This window comes from Nycticebus coucang, chromosome 6 (assembly GCF_027406575.1).
Source record: "Nycticebus coucang isolate mNycCou1 chromosome 6, mNycCou1.pri, whole genome shotgun sequence".
NCBI lineage: Eukaryota > Metazoa > Chordata > Mammalia > Primates > Lorisidae > Nycticebus > Nycticebus coucang.
In genome coordinates this window covers 60,835,905-60,860,059 of record NC_069785.1, presented here as the reverse complement: position 1 = coordinate 60,860,059, position 24,155 = coordinate 60,835,905, and the positions used below count along the sequence as shown (strand labels likewise).

Here is a 24,155-nt window from a genome sequence, read left to right as displayed (position 1 = left end):
GGTTACCTATAGATTTAGAATTATTATAGTCTCTTGTTGTCTTGATTTCCTTATCCTTATACAATGACCTTCTGTGTCTCTTTTCAGTTTTTTACTTAAAGTCTGCTTTATCTGAGTATAGCTACTCTTGCTTGCTTTTGTTTTCTGTTTCTGTGGAATATCTTTCTCCATTCATTTACTTTTAGTCTGTATGTGTCTTTACAGTTGAATTGAGTTTCTTGCAGGCAGCATATAGTTTGATCATATATATTTTTTAATCTGTTCAGCAAATCTACATCTTTTAAGTAAGAAATTTAAGTGTTTCACATACATAGTTATTGATAAGTGAGGACTTTCTCTTGTCAGTTTGTTCATTTTCTTGTTTTGTGTATGCTCTGTTCCTTTTCTTCTTTTACTGTTTATCTTACAGTTTGGTAGTTTATTATAGTAGTAACATTTGTGATGGACTTTTTATTATAGTAGTAACATTTGATTCCGTTCATTTTCTCATTTATAAATCTGTCCTGTCAGTTAGCTTTATACTTCTGTCTTTTTCCATGATGGTAATTACTGCCCTTTTGCTTCCAAATGCTGGACTCCTTTGAACATTTCTTGTAGGGCCAGTCTAATGGTGACAAATTCTCTCAGTTTTTGTTTGTGTGGGAAAGACTTCATATCTTCCTCATTTCTGAAGGACAGTTTTGCTGGGTATAATATTCTTGGTATTCTTTCAGCATTTTTAATATATAATTCCATTCTCTCCTGGTCTGTTAAGATTTCTGCTGAGAAATTTGTTAGTCTAATGAAGATTCCCTTAGATGTGACTTGATACTTTTGTTGTTTTTAGAATTAAACTCTTCATCCTTAACATTGCAATTCTTTACAATAGGGCCAACTTGGCTGGAAGAGCTGTGACAGACAAGGAGCAGGGAATGGCATGGGCAAAAGTGTGGAGATTTGAGATTTATTGACCATCAGGGAATGCAAGTTGTTTGACGGGCCCAGAGGGTAGAATTAAACTCTTCATCCTTAACATTTGGCAGTTTGACAATAACGTGTCTTGGGTAGGACCTTTTTGAGTTGAATATATTGGAGTATTTTTGAGCTTTGTGGATAGGGATGTTTGTATTCTCTTCCTAGACTTGGAAAGTTTTCAGTTATTTCATTAAATATGTTTTCTCTTTTTCTTCTGAAACTTCTGTAATATGAAAATGTGTTCATTTAATTGTGTCCCATAACTCTTACAGCCTTTTTTCACTCTTCTTTATTATTTTTTTCTTTGACTCAGTATTTAATACCATCTTCAAGTTCAGAGATTCTTTCTTTTGCTTGATCAAGTCTGTTATTGAAGCTCTCTATTATATTTTTTTATTTCATTCTTTGAATTGTTAAGCTGTATGATTTCTATTTGATTGCTTTTTGTATATCTTTCTCTTTTTTTAATTTCTCATTCTTATGAATTGTTTTCCGGATTTTGATTTATAAATACAAATATCTATCTGTATTTTCTTGAATCGTGTTAAATTTCCTTAAGATCATTATTTTGGGTTGGGCACAGTGGTTCATGCCTGTAATCCCAGCACTCTGAGAGGCCAAGGCAGGTGCGATGCTGAGCTCATGGGTTTGAGACCACCCTGAGCAAGAACGAGACCCCATCTCTAAAACTAGCTGGGCATGATGGCAGGTGCCTGTAGTCCCAGCTACTTGTGAGGCTAAAGCAAGGGAATTGCTTGAGCCCAAGAGTTTGAGGTTGCTGCGGCTATGATGTCACAATACCCTACCGAGGGTGGCAAAGTAAGATTCTCTCTCTAAAAAAGACAAAAAACAAACAAAAAAAAAAACAAAAAAAACATTAGTTTGAATTCCTTTTCTGGCAATTCATTGATCTCCCTTTCATTGATGTCTGTAAATACAGAAGTTTTTTGTTTGTTTGTTTGTTTTTTGGAGACAGAGTCTCACTCTGTTGCCTAGGCTGGAGTGCCATGGTATCAGCTCACAGCAACCTCAAACTCCTGGGTTCAAGCGATACTCCTGCCTCAGCCCCCCAAGTAGCTAGGACTTCAGGTGCCCTCTATGACACTGGGCTAATTTTTCTATTTTTAGTAGAGACTGGGTTTCTCTCTTGCCCATGCTGGTTTTGAACTCCTGAGCTCAAGAGATCCTCTTGCCTCAGCCTCTCAGAGTGCTAAGATTACTCCTAGAATGCAGGTGTGAGCCACCACGCCCAGCCTAATGCACAGTTTTGTGTTCCTTTTGTGGTCAGATTAACTTGCCTTTTCATGTTTCTTTGCACTGATATTTGTACATCTTGTGGAACAGTTGGCTCTTCCAAACTTTCTAGCGTGGCTTTCATAGAGGAAGACTTTCACCTGTACTTTGATATTAGTGTTCTGGTTGGGAAAGAAGTATTTTTATTTCCAGGCAGCTAGGTTCAGTGGTATAGTCTCTGTGCAGCTTCTTTAGCTGTGTTCAATGTCAGCAATAGCTATGGGCACCTTAGTGGCTTACACTCTTGAAATTGGTGGTAGTGGCAGCAGTGGTATAAGTTGTTAATGTTCTTGGAAAACCCTCCCATTTTCATTTTCTCTACAATGGTGAAAGCCAAGAGGATTTCTCTTGGTGTCAGGTCTGACATGGCCTAAAGCACCTGCCACAGTGCTGGGTTTCAGGTACCAGTATTCAGAATAACTGTGGGGTTAGAGTCTTAGGCTCAATGCCTTATAATCTTATTATGTCACCTCATCTTGCTCTCTGTGGCAGGGTTATATGAAAGTTGCCCACAGTGTTAGGATATGTGGCTCTGAGGCACACTCCAGCAGCTCAGGCCCAGAAGGTGAGGTAATAGCTGTGATTATACCCCTCTGGGCTAGGGCACAGCCATGGCCTGGCTTGAAGGAAGAAGAGGTGCTCTGAAGATTTGGTCGTGGCACAATATATGTCTGTAATTCAGGAACCTTAGCCAATAGGGTTCAGTAGCAATTTAGGTTCCTTGGGATAAGAGAACATGCAGTAGTGAGTGAAGACTCTGGGATAGTGGGGCTTGGCAGTATCCAAGGCTCTGTGAGGGCAAGTTTAGCACTAGCAAGTACCCCAGGGTGGCTGAGCACAGCTGTCATTTGGGCCGTGGGGGCAGGGAGCATTACAGCAGTGATTCTATTCTCCAGGAGGAAGAGTGTCTCTACAGTTCAGACTCAGGGGACTAGTCTACCTCGAGGAAAGCAGGGTGCTAGAGTTGTTTGGCCTATAGGGTATGATGGCTCAGGCATTGCTCTGGGATGTGGGTTACTACATCAGCTCAGCTGCTCTCTTTGGCCAACACACCATTTTCCTGGGATGCAAGCAGTCTCCTTGGAGAAGAGTGTATAGTTTCAGCTTCAGCCTATGGTGGCAGGTGATAGCTGTGACTGAAAGAGGTAGTAAATGGAGTTGTTCTGCCAAAACACCCTCCCCGGGAAGGAGTACATAGCTTTATCTCCTTGAAAGGGTGAAGTGTAGGGTAGGTTGAGCTACTCGGCCCCGTAGGGAGGAGTGTCTCATTTGCTCTCAGCTTAGCTTGTGGGATGTCAAGCCATGGGATGGCAGTTTAGCCTGAGTACTGAAGGGGTGCTGTGGCTGTGTGCCTTCAGGACAAGACACACTTCAATATTAGTTCCAGTTCAAAGATTGCATAGCATAATTGCCAAGTGGGCCACAGGGGGTGGGGCAGAGTGTTGGCTCTTTCTTAGGGCACAGGGGGCAGGGAGGGAATGGTATCAACTGTGCACTACCTCAGTAGTGAGGACCATAAATGTCAGTAAGAGCTGCTGCAATCCTTTTGCCTACCTTTTTACCATAGCAGGAAATTCCTTCTGGTTCCCAGCTGATTTTGGTTCAGAGATGGAGTAGTGGAGTTCCTGTGTTTCCTTCCATTCTCTATTTGGCTGTCCCGAATTTGTACTCACCAGGGTTTCTTTTATTCCTATACGCTCTAGTGCTCCCCCTTAGTTATTTTCATTAAAATGTGGTTATTTATCTATTGTTTTTTCTATCTTTGTGGAAAGGAAGAGTGCTAGGGGCTTTTGGTCTGCCAGCTTCCTGGTGTCACTTCTTATTCCAATGTTTGAAGTTGTATACAAGCATTAAATATTGCTATTCAAAAGATGCACTTTATGATTTATAAAATAGGACCATATCTAACAATTTGAATCTAATCTGCTTTAATATCTATTTAATAGTATATAGAAAATACCTACTGGTTTACTTTTTAAAATCACTTATTATTTCTTCTAGTCCAAGTCAAGGTCCTTGCTGTACAGCACAGTGTTCATTCAAGTCAAAGTCTGAAAAGTGTCGGGATGATTCAGATTGTGCAAGAGAAGGAATATGTAATGGCAACACAGCTCTCTGCCCAGCATCTGATCCTAAACCAAACTTCACAGACTGTAATAGACACACACAAGTGTGCATTAATGGGGTAAGCATCTGATTTTTTAATGTTTCTTTTTTTTTTTTTTAATTTTAGGAAATCTGTTTTTCAGGATAATTAATGACACTTGAAGCTACATAGTTAAAGTAATGAATCTGGGTCTCTGTTTAAGTAACATCTCTATTTCCCACAAAGCTGTGAATGTTATTAGGTAGCAATTAGCTACTAACTTGTCTTTCATCTTTCCAACTACATGTGGTTGATATTCTCTAGAGAAAACATAGTCCCCGGGCATGTGACCTTGTCTTTGCTGCTTTTAAGTTTTATAAATTAATAGTTCAGTAGCCTAAATAAGAAAACTCTTCTGGTCATTTTCTCTGAATGTGAAGTCTTTAAAGCTTTCATGGCTGAATAGCATGTTTTTCTTCATGAAGAATATTTTAAGTTTTCTCTCCTTATAGAGGAGCCACAACAACCAACATAAATTTATGCTCATCCAATCTCTTTCTCTGCTTTTACTTTAGTGTTTTTTATTAAGTAGTTTGCTCTACAAGATTTACTATCTTATTTGCATTTATTCTTTTTCAAATGTGTTATGATTAGTTCTGATACTCATCTGTGTTTGTTTTTCATCCATTTCCACTTAATTATTCTGACATTGGAAGCTTATACCTGCCTGGCTATTACTATGAACAATAGATTTGACTGTATAGGGATTAAATAATTTGTCTTTTATTTTTCTTCCAGCAATGTGCAGGTTCTATCTGTGAGAAATATGGCTTGGAGGAATGTACCTGTGCCAGTTCTGATGGCAAAGATGATAAGGAGTTATGCCATGTCTGCTGTATGAAGAAAAGTAAGGCTTTTAAAATATAAGAGTATAAAATTTACTTCAGAACCCATTGTTTTCATCTAAATTTTAAGTATTAAGCTTTGACATATAGTTTAGAGAGACAGTTTCCAAGTAACTATATTCTCATGAGAAAATTTTAAATGCAGTTTGTATCTAGCATGACCCTACAGTGTTTATAAAATGATAAACTGGACAAAAAAGTGCCAGCTTTATGGCAATAAGTTATATTAACAGTTATAAGGTTTTAAAGCTGTTGTAAGCATGAAATCAAGGTTGCTGGTTATTTGTTTATATTGTAATATTTAAGTTGAATTACTAATGTTGTTATCTAGCCCAACTGGTGAAGGTCTATGTAGCATGTCATGGTGATGGTTTGGGATAGTTTTTCTTTTTTTTAATTAAACTCTGTCTTTCCCTAAACTGGTCCATTAGGAAATCTGATCTTCAACTTACATTTGGCACTTCTTTTCCAGTGGACCCATCAACTTGTGCCAGTACAGGGTCTGTGCAATGGAACAACCATTTCAGTGGCCGAACCATCACCCTGCAACCTGGATCCCCTTGCAATGATTTTAGAGGCTACTGTGATGTTTTCATGCGGTGCAGATTAGTAGATGCTGATGGTCCTCTAGCTAGGCTTAAAAAAGCAATTTTTAGCCCAGAGCTCTATGAAAACATTGCTGAATGGATTGTGGTAAGTATAATTTTTATTTATAAAGAAACTTTAACTTAGAATGCTTTGATCATAATTTAATTTGGCCAGAAGTCACCAGTGTTATGAGTAAAGTCACTTCTTTCCTGTTTAGACTGGCATTAACTTTAACTGAAGTTTTTTTGTTTTTTTTTTTTGTAGAGACAGAGTCTCACTTTATCGTCCTCAGTAGAGTGCTGTGACATCACAGCTCACAGCAACCTCCAACTCCAGGGCTTAGGCGATTCTCTTGCCTCAGCCTCCTGAGTAGCAGGAACTATAGGCGCCCGCCACAATGCCCGATAATTTTTTGTTGCAGTTTGGCTGGGACCATGTTTGAACCTGCCACCCTCGGTATATGGGGCTGGCATCCTACCCATTGAGCCACAGGTGCCGCCCTATCTGAAGATTTTTTAAAGTGCAGATATTCCTAGTTAATAACCTTCTGAAGTGATCAGACACTGTACGTGTTTATCATTCATAGGTTGGTTAGTAGCGGATGAGAGTCTTCTTTGGTCCATATCCTGGATGGGCTGCATGTTCTTTTGGGACATATAATTAGAATGCATTCATGGGATGTTTTCCTGTAGTTGTTTTGGAAAGCCTTCCTTGCTTTTTATACTTCTCCCTGTCTCAGTATGACAGGTTCTGCTTTGCTAAAGTGGAGAGATGAAAGAGATGTTGGTGGTTTTCTAAAGTTTTTCTCTGATTTTTCAATATAATTTCAGGTCTTTGTTTTGTCGGTGATAAGAAATGTGTTTAACTGAGTATGATCAGACACAGAGCCTTTTAGATATGCTAGCGATGGTGGATGTTCATCCAACACCAATCCACCTAACTGTAGTATTTTTAAGCCCACATTTCTCCAAGTTGTACATTGAATTACCCGAAGTTTTCTTAAAAGATTACTGAGAATGTGTCAATTCACTTAAATGTTTGTACTTTCTAAGTGGATAACATTAAAATGTCTGCAGGAAACTTGTAAGTGATGTATTTGTGATAGCATTTGGTGCTATGAACCAAATATAGTTTGCTTTGGAAATTGTCTTAGAACTCAGGAACCCCTTCAGGACCAAGGATGCTTTCAAAGTACAAAAGGTGTTGTCTGTGTGGTTTGGCAGTCTTCTAATAACATATAATAAAAATTTTGTGATTACTTCCAGCATTAAAATGTTTGTTGTATGTTACATGCTAGAATATGTGATTTTTAGATGTGTAATGAGGATCATTGAAAGAATTTAGGAAAGGAAACCTAGGTTTTAAACCAAATAGTTGGACAGTTGATTTAGATCTCCTTAAAACATGTTTCTCATTTTTGTATTCCTGTGCTTGTTGTATAATAGTTGTTTCCTAAATATCTGTTAAACCAAAGGTCCATCTAGTGCTATGATATAATGGCATCCTTGAATCTATAGTTGAACTTCCACAGCACACTTAAATTATGTTGATTTAAAAAAAAAAAGTAATAAAAAGAATATACTTGGCTTGGTGCCCATAGTTCAGTGGTTAGGGTGCCAGCCATATACAAATAAGGCTGGTGGGTTCGAACCTGGCCTGGGCTTGCTAAACAACAATGCCAACTGCAACAAAAAAATAGCCAGGTACTGTGGCCGTGCCTATAGTCCCAGCTACTCGGGAGGCTGAGGCAAGAGAATTGCTTAAGCCCAAGAGTTTGAGGTTGCTGTGAGCTTTGACACCGTATCACTCTACTGAAGGCAACATAGTGAGACTCTGTCTCCAAAAAAAAAGAATATACTTACTGTGTTTTGAACTTCTTTAGAAAATAATTTAATTTATGATTTTTAAAAATTTTCATGGCACATTTAAGATCCTCTCATGGTACCCCAGTATGCTGCAGCACACCTGTTGAAAATCACTGGTATAGTGGAGAGAGAGCATAAGTTTGAGAATCATGTAAAGATTTCAGATGATCTTTCTGGTATTTATCAACTCTGTGACTTAAAACAACTTACCTTTCTTGGTCCTTTACTTCTCTGTTTTCAACTCAGATCCAGTTCTTTGTTTTTTTTTTTTTTTTCCCCCGTGATCATCTCTGAGAATAAGTTGAAATTTTGGTCTACATGTCTACTATAGTGAACAGTGTATACAGAAAAAGAAATTCAAGGTTTTTTTGTTTGTTGTTTTTTGTTGTTTGTTTTTGAGACAGTCTCACTCTGTTGCCCAGGCTATGTGGCCTCAGCCTGGCACATAGCAACTTCAAAGTCCTGGGTTTAAGTGATCCTCCTGCCTCAGCCTCCTGAGTAGCTGGGACTATGGGTGTGCACTGTCAACGTGTGGCTAATTTTAATGTTTTTAGTAGAAACAGGGTCTCACTCTTGCCCATGCTGGTGTTGAACTCCTGAGCTCAAGGGATCCTCCTAGTTCAGCCTTCTGAAGAGGCAGGATTACAGGTGTGAGCCACCACAACTGGCCTATAAAAACAAATCTGTTAATGGGGATCTGAAAGTTACATTCTGCTGAGTATATATTGTGCTCTAAGTTTTAGGTTTTCTAGGTATTAAATCATATCATCTGAACATAGTATTTTTTCATTTTTCTCCATTATCTCTAATTTTGACTCATTGAATTATAGGCAATCCCTGGCTGGTAGTTGACCTTACCAGGCTCCCCATAAGGATAATTTATAATTAAATTAGTGATTTGGGAACTAGTTGCTCCCATACATGTAAACAAACCCACATGGTGTAAGGGGTTCATTGGCACAGCATTATTTGACTAGTGCCTAGTATCATTGTGTATGTTCTTGCTTGCACACAGTATCACTTTCGTCTTAATTTTTTATTTTTATTTATCTGTTTATGTATTTTTTGAGACAGAGTATCATTATGTTGCCCTCAGTAGAGTGCCATGGTGTCACAGCTCACAGCAACCTCCAACTCTTGGGCTTAAGCGATTCTCTTGCCCCAGCCTCCTGAGTAGCTGGGACTACAGGTGCCCAGCACAATGCCTGACTATTTTTGGTTGTAGTTGTCATTGTTGTTAGGCAGGCCCAGGTTGGATTTGAACCCGCCAGCTCCAGTGTATGTGGTCTGGTGCCCTAGCTGCTGAGCCACAGGCGCCGAGCCTCATCTTAACTTTTTAATTCAGTTTTGTGAGTCTGTGTTTACCCTTATGATCATCCCTCCAAAGTGAAAGTCCGTTCAAAGTCTAGGTGAGCCTACAGTGAAGAGAAAGGTTATTGCACTGGAAACTGAAGTAGGAATAATTAAGTGTTTAGAGAAAGACCAGATAGTGTCGTTCACTGGGAAAGCATTAGGCCTCCATTGCTGGACTTAAGGAACAATTATAAAGGATAAAGTAAAAATAATGAAACATGTGAAAGGCAATGCTCCAACGAAAGCATCTGTTATTACTAAGCAACACAGTAGATTAATTATTGAAATGGAGACATTATTGATGCAGTTAGAAGGTTACAGTAAGGATAACAATCCTGGTTAGCTTAGCACTGATGCAAATTAGGTGAGTGCTAATCTTTAATAATTCTTTTTTCAAATTTCTCCCAAGTTCTTTCTAAACTTTTTGTATGAGTTTGTTTTTATGTTCTGTTTATTTTAATTAAATGAAAGAGCATAGTACTTTCTGTAACTTATTATTATAGTATAGGGGTATTATTATTATTATTACTACATATTACACTATAGTATTCTTATTATTACCAAAAATGAGCCATTATACTTGTTACTGTAGACACGCGGTTCATTAAGGATTCAAGTTACACATGATTTGACCTAAGGATGCTCTCAGGAACATATCTCATCTATAACCTGTGGACTGCCTGTATTTTAAACTTCAAAAGCTCATTTATTTGCACTTACAAAAATATAAGAGACATCCATCATCTTTTAAGTATTTTTGATATTTTTTTCGTATTTTAGATTTGAGGATTAATGAAATGCTTTTTACAGTGAATTAGCAACATGAAGTCCTTTGTTGTCGTCTGGAACTGATTATTCAAGCTGATAGAAGTTTGCCTTAAGTGAATGTGAATAACACATGCTGTTATTTTATATCATTGCTGATATTTCTATGCCGCTCTTTTGACTAGCATGGCCCATATAATCCCTGAAGAGTACCAGTAGGCTTTTCCTGCAATTGTGGGCATTAACCAGGCCACGCCATAAAATAACAGACATCCAATCCAGTTCCTATAAGTTATTTGTCTCAGATGATTATGTGCAGAGTTTACTTGCACAGCCAAGTTTATTTTGGCCTTTTGCCATGTTAGGGAAGTGTAATAATCTGTGTTCCAGTTGGGAATACAGATTATTAGGATGCTGGAGTACAAGAAGCTATGAAATGGATGAGGAGTTAGTTTCACTGACTTTCCTTTCCAGTGGTGTCTGGTGGCATTTTGTCTCCAGCTTTCTATGGTGCACTGGCAACTTCTTTCCTCATGCGAGGCAGAGTAGGAAGAACCTTGACAGTTCAGTACTTCAGGGCATGCATTATTCACTACTGCTGGTGCCATGGAAATGACACTTTGTTTTTTGTGAAGAGTTATTTTTGACAGCCATGATTTGATTTTTCAAAATACATTCACTATATTTGTTGAGTGCCTATGTGTTTGGCCAGGAGATACTGATAAGCATCATTTGGATTTATCAAGGAGTCATCTAGTTCTTGAAAAGTTTGAGGGTATTCCTTATCAAATCTGTTGAGACCTTGTACCATTATCTTCTTTTCTTTAATTGGGGGTTAAGGGCATTAGTAATTCTTCAGTTTCTTCCATGGTTAATATATTCTAATTTTCTGTATCTTTTGTGTTAGATCTGGCATCACAGAAGACCATCTTTTACCTTGATTTCTTTTTAAATTTAATCTTGTGTTTCTTCCTCTCGTTTTAAATTATTGTCTGCTATTTTGTGGCTTTTTTCCCCCTTAATTTGTTCACATTTATCTGGAGTTGGTTTTTTAATTGTTTTTCTATCAAGGATCAATACTTTCTCTTGTTTGAATTCATTTCTGCTGTCATATTTTGCTCTAACTTTACAAATCTGAGTTATTAAGTATTTTGTATTCTTTATGGATAAAAGATTTAGAGCATTGTTTGCCTAATGCTTAAAAGAACACTAGTTCCATGAGATGCTGCAGAGGTTTGGTGTCAAATGAACAAAATGGCAAAACACTGTCTACCGTAGTCCTCTCTTAGAGATTTGTGAGAAGATTGTGGGATGCCCTACAATACATAAATCTTTTAAACATTTTTTCTCCTGTAAATCAGTTACTTATTGTTGTGTAACAGATTAGACCCCAACCCTAGTGGTCTAAAAATCATAATAGATGCGTCACACAGATTTGGGGAGGCACTGGCTCAGGGTCTCTCTCATAAGGCTGCAGACAGAATATCAGCTGTGGCCTCTGCCCCCCGGAGTCTGACTTCTGGAGTGGCTGACTCACATGCAGGGTGTGCTATGGGGGCTCTCTGCAGGAGCTTCAGTTCTTCCCCGTGGATGTCTCCTCAGGCCACGTGAGCTTCCTCACAACATGGTGTGTGGCTGGTCCCAAGCAAGGCCAATGTCAGTGATGTCTGTACTGACCTGCCTTCATATGGAGGGTACTGCACAGGGGCCTGAATGTCAGGAGGTGAGGCTCTTGAGGGTATCTTAAAGGCTGGTACTCACAGCTCTGCCCTGCAAGTCATTCCACAAACTTCTCTATCCCTTGGAAGTTGGGCTGAGCCATAGAACTTGCTTTTGCCACTGAAATGTAAGTATAAGCAAAGTGTGGTCCACTTTTTTTTTTTTTTCCTTTGAGACAAGAGTCTCACTGTTACCCAGGCTAGAGTGCCATGCATTATCACAGCTCACAGCAACCTCAAACTCTTGGGCTCAGGTGATCCTCTTGCCTCAGCCTCCCAAGTAGTTGGGACTATAGACTTTTAAACTTCGTTTTTCTATCTTACCAAATCCCAGAAACTTTTATTCATAGAAAGCAGTGGTTGTCCACCTTCCTAATGCCGCAGTGTATTTTCATTGTTAAAAAGGTTTGAGAACTGCTGATGTAAAGCTTATGAAACCCTAAGTACCCTTGGAAGTCATTTGAAGAAACATTGATTAATTGCAGTAGGTCTCAATCCTGCTTATATATGGGTCACTATGAAAGTTTTGAGACAGACTATGTTATGGTCCATTATTTCACTTCTGAGATACACTGTCAACAGCATTCTTTCTGATTGACCCATGCAGGTTTCAACTTGCTTGGCTTATCATTGTTACTGGGAGGACTTCATGTGTTTCCATCTGCACAGATTTTACATTTCTTGATTTTTGTGTATCTTAAAACTTTCATAATGACCCCTGTACCAGCTATAAGAATCACGCTTGTCCAATTAAATCAGAATCTCTTCGGATTGGCCTTAAGTATCTGGGTCTTTTAAAACTCTCTAGCTAATTCTGATGAAGAGCCAGGGTTGAGAACTACTAACCTAGAACAGGGTTGGCAAATTGAGGCCCATGGGCCAAATCCAGCACTCTGCCTATTTTTGTGTCTCACAAGTTTTAATGGTTTTTACATTTTTAAATGAGTAAAAATATAATTATCAAAATAATATTCTTCTAAAAATTATATGAAATTCAAAATTTAGTGTACACAAATAACATTGGCAGACCACGGTCACACCATTTGTTTGCGTATATTACACTTTGAGTATGTGTGATAGGGACTGCGTAGCCTCACAAAACCGAAAATATTAATCTGGGCTTTTATAGGAAATACTTACCAGCCCCTAATCAAGAGCAATGGTCTCAACGCATAGTTTCCTAACCAGCAGCATCAGCATCACCTAGGAATTCGATAGAAATGCAAATTCACAGATCCCACTCAGACCCACGAGGCAGTCAATGATGGTGCGTGCTAAACTTCCCTGTCCCCAGTTTCTGCAATGAAATAACTCCTGTTTGAAAAGACTTGTATTAGAAATGTTCTACTTTGTCATCCTGATGTGTTGAAATGGAAGATGGTTATGGGCCTGTAGTGTCCTTCGTACCTTAGTAGAATAGGCCACATAGGTATCACTTATGAAAATTTAACAACAGAGATGCAACGTTGTCACAGAACTTAGCATGTGATAAGGACACGATATGTATCTGCTAGATGAATAAAGTAGATTTCTCAAATGTAATAATTTATATAGAAAAGAATGAAAATTGTACATATTACTTTAACTTTGAAACTGTGACATTATCAGATTCCCCTCAGTGGTATCTTACCCAGCTTGCCCTGGTTAATCTTAAAGTAACCAAAAGTTTAGTAGCCAGTAGTTTTCTGTTTGGCAGATTGGTGATGGCGGTGGCAGTGGCAGTGGTTGTGGTAGTTTGAAGGATAGGAGACGAATAATTTAGTCAAAAGTCCAGACTAGCATCTTCTGAAGGATGGAAAGGAAGGTTTCTGCACCTGTAGGGATGGCATAATCAGTACCATGACAAGGAACTGTGGGCCTCATGTGGTCTTGTGAACCACAAGAAGTCCAGAGTACAGTTGGTGACAGTAAGATTGTTCATGCATTTTGACTTTTTCTGGAGAGCTTTAAAACAGATTATTTTATGTCTGAAAGAGACTTGAATATGTGCCTCCCTTCTTCCCATTCATGTACTTTTTTGGGTGATACCTGTTTTATCATTTTATCTTACAGGTCCTTTTTGTTTATTTAGATTATTTATTTATTTATTTTTGAGACAGAGTTTCAACGCCCTTGGTAGAGTACCGTGGCGTCACACAGCTCACAGCAACCTCCAACTATTGGGCTGAGCTATTCTCTTGCCTCAGCCTCCCAAGTAGCTGGGACTACAGGCTCCTGCCACAACACCTGACTATTTTCTGTTGTAGTTGTTGTTGTTTTAGCTGGCCTGGGCAGAGCTCGAACTCACCACCCTCGTATGTGGCTGCCTCCGTAACCACTGTGCTACAGGCGCCAAGCCTATTTAGATTATTAAGTTAGACGTTTCTGTAATTATTACATAATAAATTAGCCTAGTAAATTTTGACCTTTTACTTTATCATTGGTTGTATTTAAATGCCTGTATTGACCAACATGTCTATTTTATGTAGACTTATTTTCTCAGTGTTGATATAATGGTGGTTAACTTGTAGACTCTTTTTTAAACTTTTGTATATCCCTTCTCCTGGTCTCTTAAGTTTGGCTCAGCACCTTTGTATCTAAGACAGTTAAGCGCCTGGCACACAGTTTAAACTCATTAAATGTTCGTTGAATGAAATGACAGCTCTCCTTTCTTTCTAACAGGTAGACAATTTGTGATCTTTTCTTTTGAGATGAAACACGTTTTGCGTTTACTAACCTGGTTCGTATTCTTTTCTCTGATTTTATAGCATATATTAAAGAGAAAAAATGGAGTTTAGCATTTAACCCACTCTCATTCTCTTTTAAAGGGAACATTGGGGGAAAAAACCCGTGTCAAAGGTGGACACACTAACACTCTCAAAATATACCATTGTTTGTTTAGTTTTTCTTGCTGTCTTCTATCCTCTGCCATGTTCCATTTCCCCAGATAGTAAATTCTGACAAACTGCTTATCACGTTGCCAGTAAAACATCTTGGAACAATGACTTGCCTGTAATAACTAGTTCAATGGATATGTTTTTGTGGGCTAGGTGGAATATGGTGAAGTGTGGTGGATATAAGTTCAAGGTGCTTGCAGTTTGTCACAGAAAACAGACACATGGAAGCATTTTCAATCTCGATGCCGTTTTCACAGAATATAGGAGAACCTACTGGGCAGACCTTTAAGGAGGTGATGCCATAGTTAAGTTCTCTTAAGGACTATAGAAGTACAGGGTACAGAGAGAGATGTTTTACGGAGAGTGAACAAACAAGATTCATACAAATATGAATTTCCCAAATCAAAAAATCCCTTTCTCCCCTCTTTGGGGAAAAGTTTGATTATTGTTTTTTAAATTGACAAAGTAATACATTAAAAGTAGACCCCTTTTCACCCTAAACCTCTTGTATGAATTTCTTACATATTATTCAGAAACTGTACTACTATAAAAATATACTTTTTTTTTTTTTTTTTAAAAGGGTGGAACTATGTCCCATATACTTTGCTGCACTTTATTGTGTGCTCAGTTTTACATGTGATTTTGCTTTTTTTCTCTCTCACACATAGTGATGTATCTTGGAGCTCTTTGGTGAGAAGCTTTTGAAAAAGGGTTTACATAAAGGAGTGACAGGGTCAGTTCCATATTATAGGAAGTCATAACCCAGATGGCCATGTGAAAAATGATTTTGAGCAAGTAAGACTAGAAGAAAGGAAATGTGTTCAGGAATACAGGAAATGTTAGAAATAGAGGTGTATCCCTGTAACAGAACTAGCTCATCAACCTGAAGGTAGTAGGGAAGCCCTTGACCCGCTGTACTCATGAACTGTTTTCCCAGAGGGTATTTGGAAGTGTAGAGTGGTTGTTGGAGTAACTGAGGGGGTTCTGCTAGCATTTGATGGAAAATAAATTGTAAAGTTGTAGTTTCCAGGCCAGATCAGCCCTGTCAACATGTTTTGTATGGTCTACACATTGTTTTTAGAAATTCAGAAATTTTGAGTATGTTTGCCAACACTTAAAAATATATTTCCCATAAAAACTTAGATTTATCATTCTTTTAAAAAATCTGATCTTTAATCAGTAAAATTGGATCGGTTGCACCTTACCTGCCTTGTAGGCATTTGGTTTTGTGATCCTTGCAATAATGAGTAACAGGAAGGACAAACGTGAGACACTTTTCAGACTGGAGAATGAAAATAATAAAGAGAAGGAAAGTAGCTATAGGACTCTCTCCTGCAGAGATAAAATCTGAGAATTATATAAGATTTTTGTGAAACTATCTCGAAGCACAAATCATTCTGTTTGCTTTTCTGTTTTTTCTTGACTTTCACTTGAAGTTTACTTTTAAAATCAAATATGTATCTATGTATGTATGTGTATGTGTGTATATGCATTTATATCTGTTTTTTTTGTCTATATCTTTTTCATTCCATCTTTTTTCTTGAACAGTTCATTCCTAAAGCTATTAGGTAAGGCCAAGCAAGGCAGTCATCCATGCCAGGTGGGGGAGGGGGAGCTGTAGTGGCACAAAGCAACGTGCTGAAGCCTGACTAGGTTGGGAGGGTGTGGGGTGGCGAAGACCACCAGGGTTTCAGAGCCCATGCAAAGGAGAAGTGTGCCCCTGCAGGGGGGTGACTGGTCTGGAACATCAGAGTACATCTAGAGTTAAGAGAGTCTACATAGGAGAGACAGGACTTGAAGGAACCAGGGCACTTTGAAGAAATGGCTGATTCCAGGGCTGGGGTAGGGAAATAATGAGATAAATCTGGAACTTCTTATTGTGCCATAAAGTAAGAAAGTGCTTAAAGAATGATGGGGATGTGTCCAAAAGACACAATAAGGATGGTAATAGATTATAACCATTGTATGAAAATAGGAAACCACAGGAAATAAATAAATGAATACACTGAAAGTTGATGAAGAACAGGATATTTGCATAGTTCCAGATTACATTCCTACAAAGTACTCATTGACTATGAAAAAGAGTCTTTGTGGTGAAGTTTGGTAGATAGCACCTTAATCAAGTGATGAAGCGTTCAAGTTAACATTACCAGTAATGAAATCAAAATCACGTGTCACCTAGGAGGATGCCATAAGACGAACACATCTGTGATATTCTTAGCCAAACACATATGCCCTGAATCTAATCATAAACACTGGAGGAACCAATATTGAGGGACATTCTCATACAGAACAACTGTCCTGTAAATCTTCCAAAGTGTCAAAGTCATAAAAGCCAAGGAAAGACCCCAGCCTTTCTAGATCGAAGGCAACTAAAGAAACGTGGCTGCTAAATGCAGCACATGATTTTCAACTGGATGGTAATGTGACAAATAGCAAAAGTTGAATGGAGTCTGAGGATGAAACGTTAGTAATGTTCAGCACTGGTTCCCTGGTTTTGATGATTGTATTGTATCGAGGAAAACAGCCTTCTTTTATAGGAAGGGGTAATATGGTGCTAACAACTTAACTCTTGAGTGCTGCCAGAGTTTTAAAAGTTTTTTGTATTGTACTCGCAACTTTTCTACAAGTTTGAGATATTTTCAAAATAAAGCAAATGTTTAAAAATATAGGAAAGGCTTTATGCACACACAGAAAAAGTGGCTTGGGATATTTTGCCATAACATGTATTTTTATTTTAGCTTTACTTTCATTGATGCTCAAATTAGCATTAGTGTTCAATTACATAATCACTGCTGGATAAAGTAAATAATATAAAAGTAGTAGGTTGTTTGTTATAAGCCCCAGATCATAGAAAATCTATTTAACTGGGAGTTTTGCTAGAAATAATTAGCAGTAACTGTGTAATGTATTATAATAATTCATGTTAAGCCAATGTGATGATTCACAGTTTTAAGGTTGTAGATATCTTCTTTAAAAAAATTTTAATTTCAGGTTAATTGAGGGTACACATGATTAGGTTATACTGTTTGTGTTTGTTAGGTAAAGTTCGGGTTGTATGGAGCCCTTACCCAGGGGGTGTGCTGTGTATACCCTTACATTGTGCACATTAGGTGAGAGCTTACCAGATATTTTATATTTATTAGTATATGCTCTCTTAAAACAAAGTTGGAATATTTGAAATTGTAAAATAAACTTAGAATTTCTTAAGAATGGAAACAGTAATTTTTCTATAAATAAGGTTTTATCCATAGTTTTTGAAAATGATGAGGGGGCTAAATTTATTTGTTTCATATGAGTTAAAAGTAAAGTTTTTGGTTTCATCTTATCCTGGGTAAAGTCTGGCTGCTGCTATACTGTGTATATCCATTTTTCATATTAAAAAAGATAGTTAATCTATAAGTGAATGAATGAACAGAAAGATATTATGATATATATGTTTAATATAATAAAAACTAAAATATAAAAATAATACCTATTTTTATAGATATTAATATTAAGATATCTTAGCAGCAGATATTAAGCTGCAAGGTATGCAGTTTTAAAAAGTAATGATAATTTCATAACAATAATCGGGGTATCAAATTCCAATGAAATAAGGAGAGGAAGAAGAAAAGAGAATTTTGGTCTTAACTGAGTAGGAAACAGTATAAGTTAAAGAGTGTTTTAAAAATTAATTTGAATGAGAGACAAAAATGTTAAATTTTAAACTAGAAAGTATTTAGTAACACAGTCAAATGTAGCTTAACAATAGCAAGATGATTCCAGTTTTGCATGTGTGTTTGTATATATGACAAATACAGTTCTATATAGAAAAAGACTGAAAGAAGAGTAAGATTGTGCTTTCCTCTAGGAGGTGAAATTATGGGTATTTCTATTTTCTCCTTTAAACTTTTTATATTTAAAGAAATTATTATGTATGGACATACATGATATACACATATATATGCACAACTCTCAACCAACAAATGTTCTTTAAAAATTGAGATGTAAGATATTCTATTCTAGAATATTTTATAGCTTTTTCAGTGAAAAAAATCTGTTTATTTCTAGGCTCATTGGTGGGCAGTATTACTTATGGGAATTGCCCTCATCATGTTAATGGCTGGATTTATTAAGATATGCAGTGTTCATACTCCAAGTAGTAATCCAAAGCTGCCTCCTCCTAAACCACTTCCAGGTAAGAGTATTTGAGCAAGGTATACATTTATATAACGCAGAACTGTTTAAGAGGTAGAATTGAATTATAAATGACTTTTTACTGACAAATTTTATAGGATTTTCCCCTTGAGAATTGGGTTACTAAGTCAATGATTTAGTTGATGTTTGTGCTTTTTTTTATCAGCACAATGTAGCCAGTGACTGCCTATTTAATGCTAATTTATCTTGAGTGTCTAAAAATATTTAGAACTACAATTTTTTTTTTTTTTTTTTGTGGTTTTTGGCCTGGGCTGGGTTTGAACCCGCCACCTCTGGCATATGGGACCAGCGCCCTACTCCTTGAGCCATAGGTGCCGCCCAGAACTACAAATTTTTATTTTTGCTTGGTATGTATTTCTTACTTTTGTTTCATATTCTAATATATTGCCTTATTTTTATTATAGTAGTTAAGCTACTTTTAAATTATAGGTCTTTATATGCTAATAATTTGCAGTTTCTGGCAGGGGCTGGGCCTGAACCCTCCACCTCCGGTGCCCTACTCCTTTGAGCCACAGGCGCCGCCCAATTTTACTTCCTTTTTTTTTTTTTTTAAGAGATCACACTATGTTGCCTGAGCTGGCCTTGAGCTCCTGGGCTCAAGCAATCCTCATTCAGCCTTCCACGTAGCTGCCACTACGGGCATATTGTGCCCAGCTTTCTTAATTGTTTTGATGTTTGCATTCCTGCAATATTTTCTGGCACATAAACTCATTTTCCCTGGGTGAAATGCTAATGGGGAAATGCAGATCCCAGGCTGTGAGACAGTATTACGTTAGAGGCTTCAGTCATCAGCTATGCACAGTCAAGTATTTGCCATCCCTGAAAACAACTGCTGCTCTGCTCTCCACATTTTACCTCTCAGGGAGACGTAGCATTAGCGGACCTCTTTAGATTAGCTGTGGGCATTTGGAGGAGAAAAGGTAGAAGTAACTGCTCCAGATTATTTAGTCTGTTTCTATTTGTTCCTTCTCCTCTGGAAGGAATTTGTGCTTTTTATGCTGCCCTCAGGACTCCTGTTCTCTGCAGATGTTGGGGCAGACATTGTCCCCCAGCAGTGGCTGGGGGAGAGCCAGAGCTAACTGGAGCCATTTCCCTCTTCTACCTCTTGCCCAGGCCAGTTCTCTACTCCACAGAAAGTAGTTCAAAACTAGATTTCTTATCTTTTCTCTATTTTCCCTCACTTGTTCACCTGCATTTACCTGTCTTGGAGCAAGAAAGTCCAGCAGTCATGCTAGGACAGTATCTTAGGGAAAATCAGAGGAAATTTGATTTTAATATCATTACTTAAATTCACAATGTTAGCTTGTACTCTGGGACTTCATTAGTATTTAAGGGATTTCCACATGATACATGATACTATTTCAGTAATGTTACCAATTACGGTCTCATTCAATGAAACAGTTATTTTTTGTGTGTGGTTTCATTTTAACTAAATAGCACTTTTAACAACTTTTTAAAAAAACTAGCTGTCACTTTGTTAACCCCTCACAAAAAATGCTAAGCACTGTTGTGTGAATTTTATAATCTTCACAAGAGACTATGTGAGTTATTTATCATTCTTATTTTACAGTCTAGGCATCTGAGTTTCAGAGAACTTAAGTTATTTGCTTAAAGACACTTAGTAATTTCCTCATGGATTGTATCCTTAGAATCTATAAAATGAATCTAGATTAATCTGCCTAATACTTGTGGCTGTTGAGCACTGAAATGTGGGTAGTCTCAATTGAGATGTGCTATCAAGTATAAAATACATACCAGACTCTGAAGATTTAGTATAAAACAATGAAATATTTCATCAATAATTTTTTGTATTATATTTTGAAATTATATGAAATGAAATACTTTGGCTGTATTAGGTTAAATAAAATAAAAAGATTGTGATTTCCCCTCTCTTTTACTTTTTTTTATTATAACTACTAGAAAATTTAGAATTGTATAGGCAACTCATATTATTATATTGGACAGTACTGAACTAGAACCTTCTTTGTCAAAATAGCAGCTTTGTTTTTAAAGATGAAATAGCTCATAATAAATCTGTTTTTCTTTTATTGCGACTCACAGGCACTTTAAAGAGGAGGAGACCTCCACAGCCCATTCAGCAGCCCCAGCGTCAGAGGCCCCGAGAGAGTTATCAGATGGGACACATGAGACGTTAACTGCAGCTGTTGCCTTGGTTCTTCCTAGTGCCTACAATGGGAAAACTTCACTCCAAAGAGAAAACTATTAAATCATCATCTCCAGACTAAACCCTCACAAGTAACAGTTGAAGAAAAAAAATGGCAAGAGATTATGTCCTCAGATCAGGTGGAATGACTTAAATTTGAAAGCCTGAAAATTCCAATTTGGGGGTGGGAGGTGGAAAAGGAACCCAATTTTCTTATGGACAGATATTTTTAACCTAATGGCACAAAATCTTAGAATCTTATTATGTGCCCCTTGTTCCCTGTTCTTCGTTGCTGCATTTTCTTCACTTGCAGGCAAACTTGGCTCTCGATAAACTTTTATCACAAATTGAAATATATATATATTTTTTTCAACTGCCAATATAGGCTAGGAGGCTCGACCACCTCAACATTGGAGACATCACTTGCCAATGTACATACCTTGTTATATGCAGACATGTATTTCTTACGTACACTGTACTTCTGTGTGCAATTGTAAACAGAAATTGCAATATGGATGTTTCTTTGTATTATAAAATTTTTCCGCTCTTAATGAAAAATTACTGTTTAATTGACATACTCAGGATAACAGAGAATGGTGGTATTCAGTGGTCCAGGTTTCTGTAATGCTTTACACAGGCAGTTTTGAAATGAAAATCAATTTACCTTTTTCTTATGATGGAGTTGAGTCTAATACATTTTTTCTTTATCACATGGCTGCTGTGAGCATGAGTGACTATGCTGAAGAACACAGTTAAGTGTTATGCAAACTGGACATTAGCAGCATACTACTTCAGAGTTCTTTATGTAAATGTCTGACTTCTGCTTGTGTATTTTAAATTTTCTAATTCAATTCCATTTTTGAATTGATAGATGAAATTTTATTCATGGTTTGGTAGATAATTATGTCAAAGAAATTATTCTGTTTGTAGTCTACTTATTTTGTTTTCCATATATCTAAAGTATACTAATTATGTTTTTTGTCTGATATGGAAAAGAAAAGCTGTGTCTTTATCAAAATATCTGAAGTTTTTTCATCATATCATCACTGATCATTGGTAACCACTAAAGATGAGTACTTTGCTCAACTAGTAGTTAAAATTGTAGGTAGACTTTGTGACTTTTTTCCCAAAAATGTTTTAATAATAATGAAGGTGAAACAGCACAATGTCCCATTCCAAATTTATTTTTAAGACAGATGTAAATAATTGGCATTTTAAAGAAAGAGAAAGCAAAAGCTTTCTGTTAATGTATTAACAGGCTCATTGCTATGCAGGAAATGGAAGGGGCATTACAAAAAAAAAATTTTAAGCTTGTGACTTATTTATTGCTTCTGTTTTCCAGTTCCATTGCTTAAATTAGAAGTAAACAGCTATGGTTTTCCTGACTTCTCAAATTTAGGGAAAGTTGAAAAGATTTCTGTGTTATGGCTTTTTTTTTTCCTTTTTTTTTTTTTAAGAGTATAAGGTTTACACAATCATTCTCATAATGTGACGCAAGCCAGCAAGGCCAAAAATGCTAGAGAAAACAATGGGATCTCTTCCTTGTAAACTTGTACAGTATGTTGGTGACTTTTTTCAAAATACAGCTTTTTGTACATGATTTAGAGACAAATTTTGTACATGAAATCCCAGATAGACTATAAATAATTCTAAACAAACAAGTAGGTAGATATGTATGCAATTGCTTTTTAAATCATTTAAATGCCTTTGTTTTTGGACTGTGCAAAGGTTGGAAGTGGGTTTGCATTTCTAAAATGGTGACTTTTATTCTGCAAGAGTTCTTAGTAACTTCTTGAGTGTGGTAGACTTTGGGACATGTAAATTTTTTGCTTGTAATGTTATCCTGTGGTAGGGTTTTGGCAGGTACACACACTGCCCTATTTTATTTTGAGTCTAAGTTAAGTGTTTTCTGAAAAGAGATATGTGCACTGAATTCTTTCCACTGCGAATCAAGGTGTGGTAAAACAAAAGGATCAAGACAAATGAGATCTAATACTACTGTCAGTTTAATGTCCACTGTGTTTTATACAGTATCTTTTTTTGTTCACTTTGGAAATTTTTACTAAAAATTGAAAAAAATAAAGTATTGTGCAAAGATGTAAGGTTTTTTGAAACTTGAAATGCATTAATAAATAGACTTGATGAAATCAACTTGAAGGTTCTATAGTCTTTGAACTTTGAGAACTATCAAAAAAACTTCCCACAAGGCAACTTGTTCTTACTAAATGAAAGAGATTGTTAAGCAGAAAGAAGATTGTCTCTTCCCGCACAAGTATAGATAATCTATATTCCTACTTTGGAGTCCATGTAGAATATTTCCAATTAGATACTTCATCTACAGACAGCCAACATTTTTAAAACTACTAATCTTCAAACGCTTTACATTTGTAATCAATATTCAGTGCTTGGTGGAAGAGATGAGTCATTTTGGAAACTTACAGTTTTATTTATTTGAATGCTAAGTAACTTATTTATTTTAAAAGGCTGCTTTAATAATAAGTATATTTTAAAATTTTGAGCCAACACTTTCCTGTTTTGTCAAATTCATAGCAAATAAGGAGAGAATTGACATTTTAGTGTTATCTAGAAAAGGAATTAAAGCTCAAGGTAGGGTCCACATGAAGTAGTCTGTCTCAAATTCTTTTCTAGTCAAGTTTAGATGTAAATAAATAATACTTGTTAGATGAGTAAATATGCAATTTGCTTTGCTAATTTAGAAAAATGTATATTATGTTTAGTTATGTAGTTTAGTCATGAACCCATCAATGTTAATTCAGGTAATTATAAATGTGTTCATTTTACTTGTAAATGAATGCTTAAATTTTGTTTAGACAGCAATGTCCCTCTCCCTCTTTTTTCCTCTTTGTCTCTTTTTCTTTCTCTTTTTCAGTTTTCTAAATTCAGGCACCAACTCACAAAATCAGAAATAAAATACATTTATTAAGCATTATTGGGCTTAGTGTTCCCCACAGTGTCAGACAATATTATGCTCTTCAGGGAAGAGTTTGTTCAAGCTGAGCAAACTGCTTTATCCTTAAGACCTTGTCTCTATGGCGGTGCCTGTGGCTCAACGAGTAGGGCGCCGGCCCCATATGCCGGAGGTGCTGTGTTCAAACCTAGCCCCAGCCAAAAACTGCAAACAAAAAAAAAGACCTTGTCTTTGTCCCTGTGGTCTAACCTAATGATTATTATTTCTACCAAGATGTGATTGTTATCTTCGGCAGCTGTGAAAGTGTAGACACTTGTGCTTGAGAAGGCCTTTCATTTTCTCATTATTTCTAATTGAAGGTATCAGAGCATCAGTGAAGTAAATGGACAACTTCCATTTGATTAGCTTTTCCCATTTATTACCAGTTTTATCATTATTGTTTCTGTAGCCAACTCTGTA

At 36.9% G+C, this 24,155-nt stretch overlaps 1 protein-coding gene across 5 annotated transcripts in view; it reads left to right on the top strand.

The window, feature by feature from the left end:
- Positions 1-22,918, top strand: part of ADAM10 (ADAM metallopeptidase domain 10) — a 181,793-nt gene extending 158,875 nt beyond the window's left edge. For all 5 annotated transcript variants that reach the window (XM_053594026.1, XM_053594023.1, XM_053594027.1 and 2 more), the window contains 5 exons: positions 4,249-4,432; positions 5,132-5,240; positions 5,711-5,931; positions 18,457-18,583; positions 20,665-22,918. In XM_053594026.1, coding sequence (XP_053450001.1) covers positions 4,249-4,432; positions 5,132-5,240; positions 5,711-5,931; positions 18,457-18,583; positions 20,665-20,759 — 736 coding nt within the window. In that variant the 3' untranslated portion in view covers positions 20,760-22,918. The remainder of the gene's footprint in view (positions 1-4,248; positions 4,433-5,131; positions 5,241-5,710; positions 5,932-18,456; positions 18,584-20,664) is intronic.
- The last annotated feature ends 1,237 nt before the right edge of the window (positions 22,919-24,155 follow it).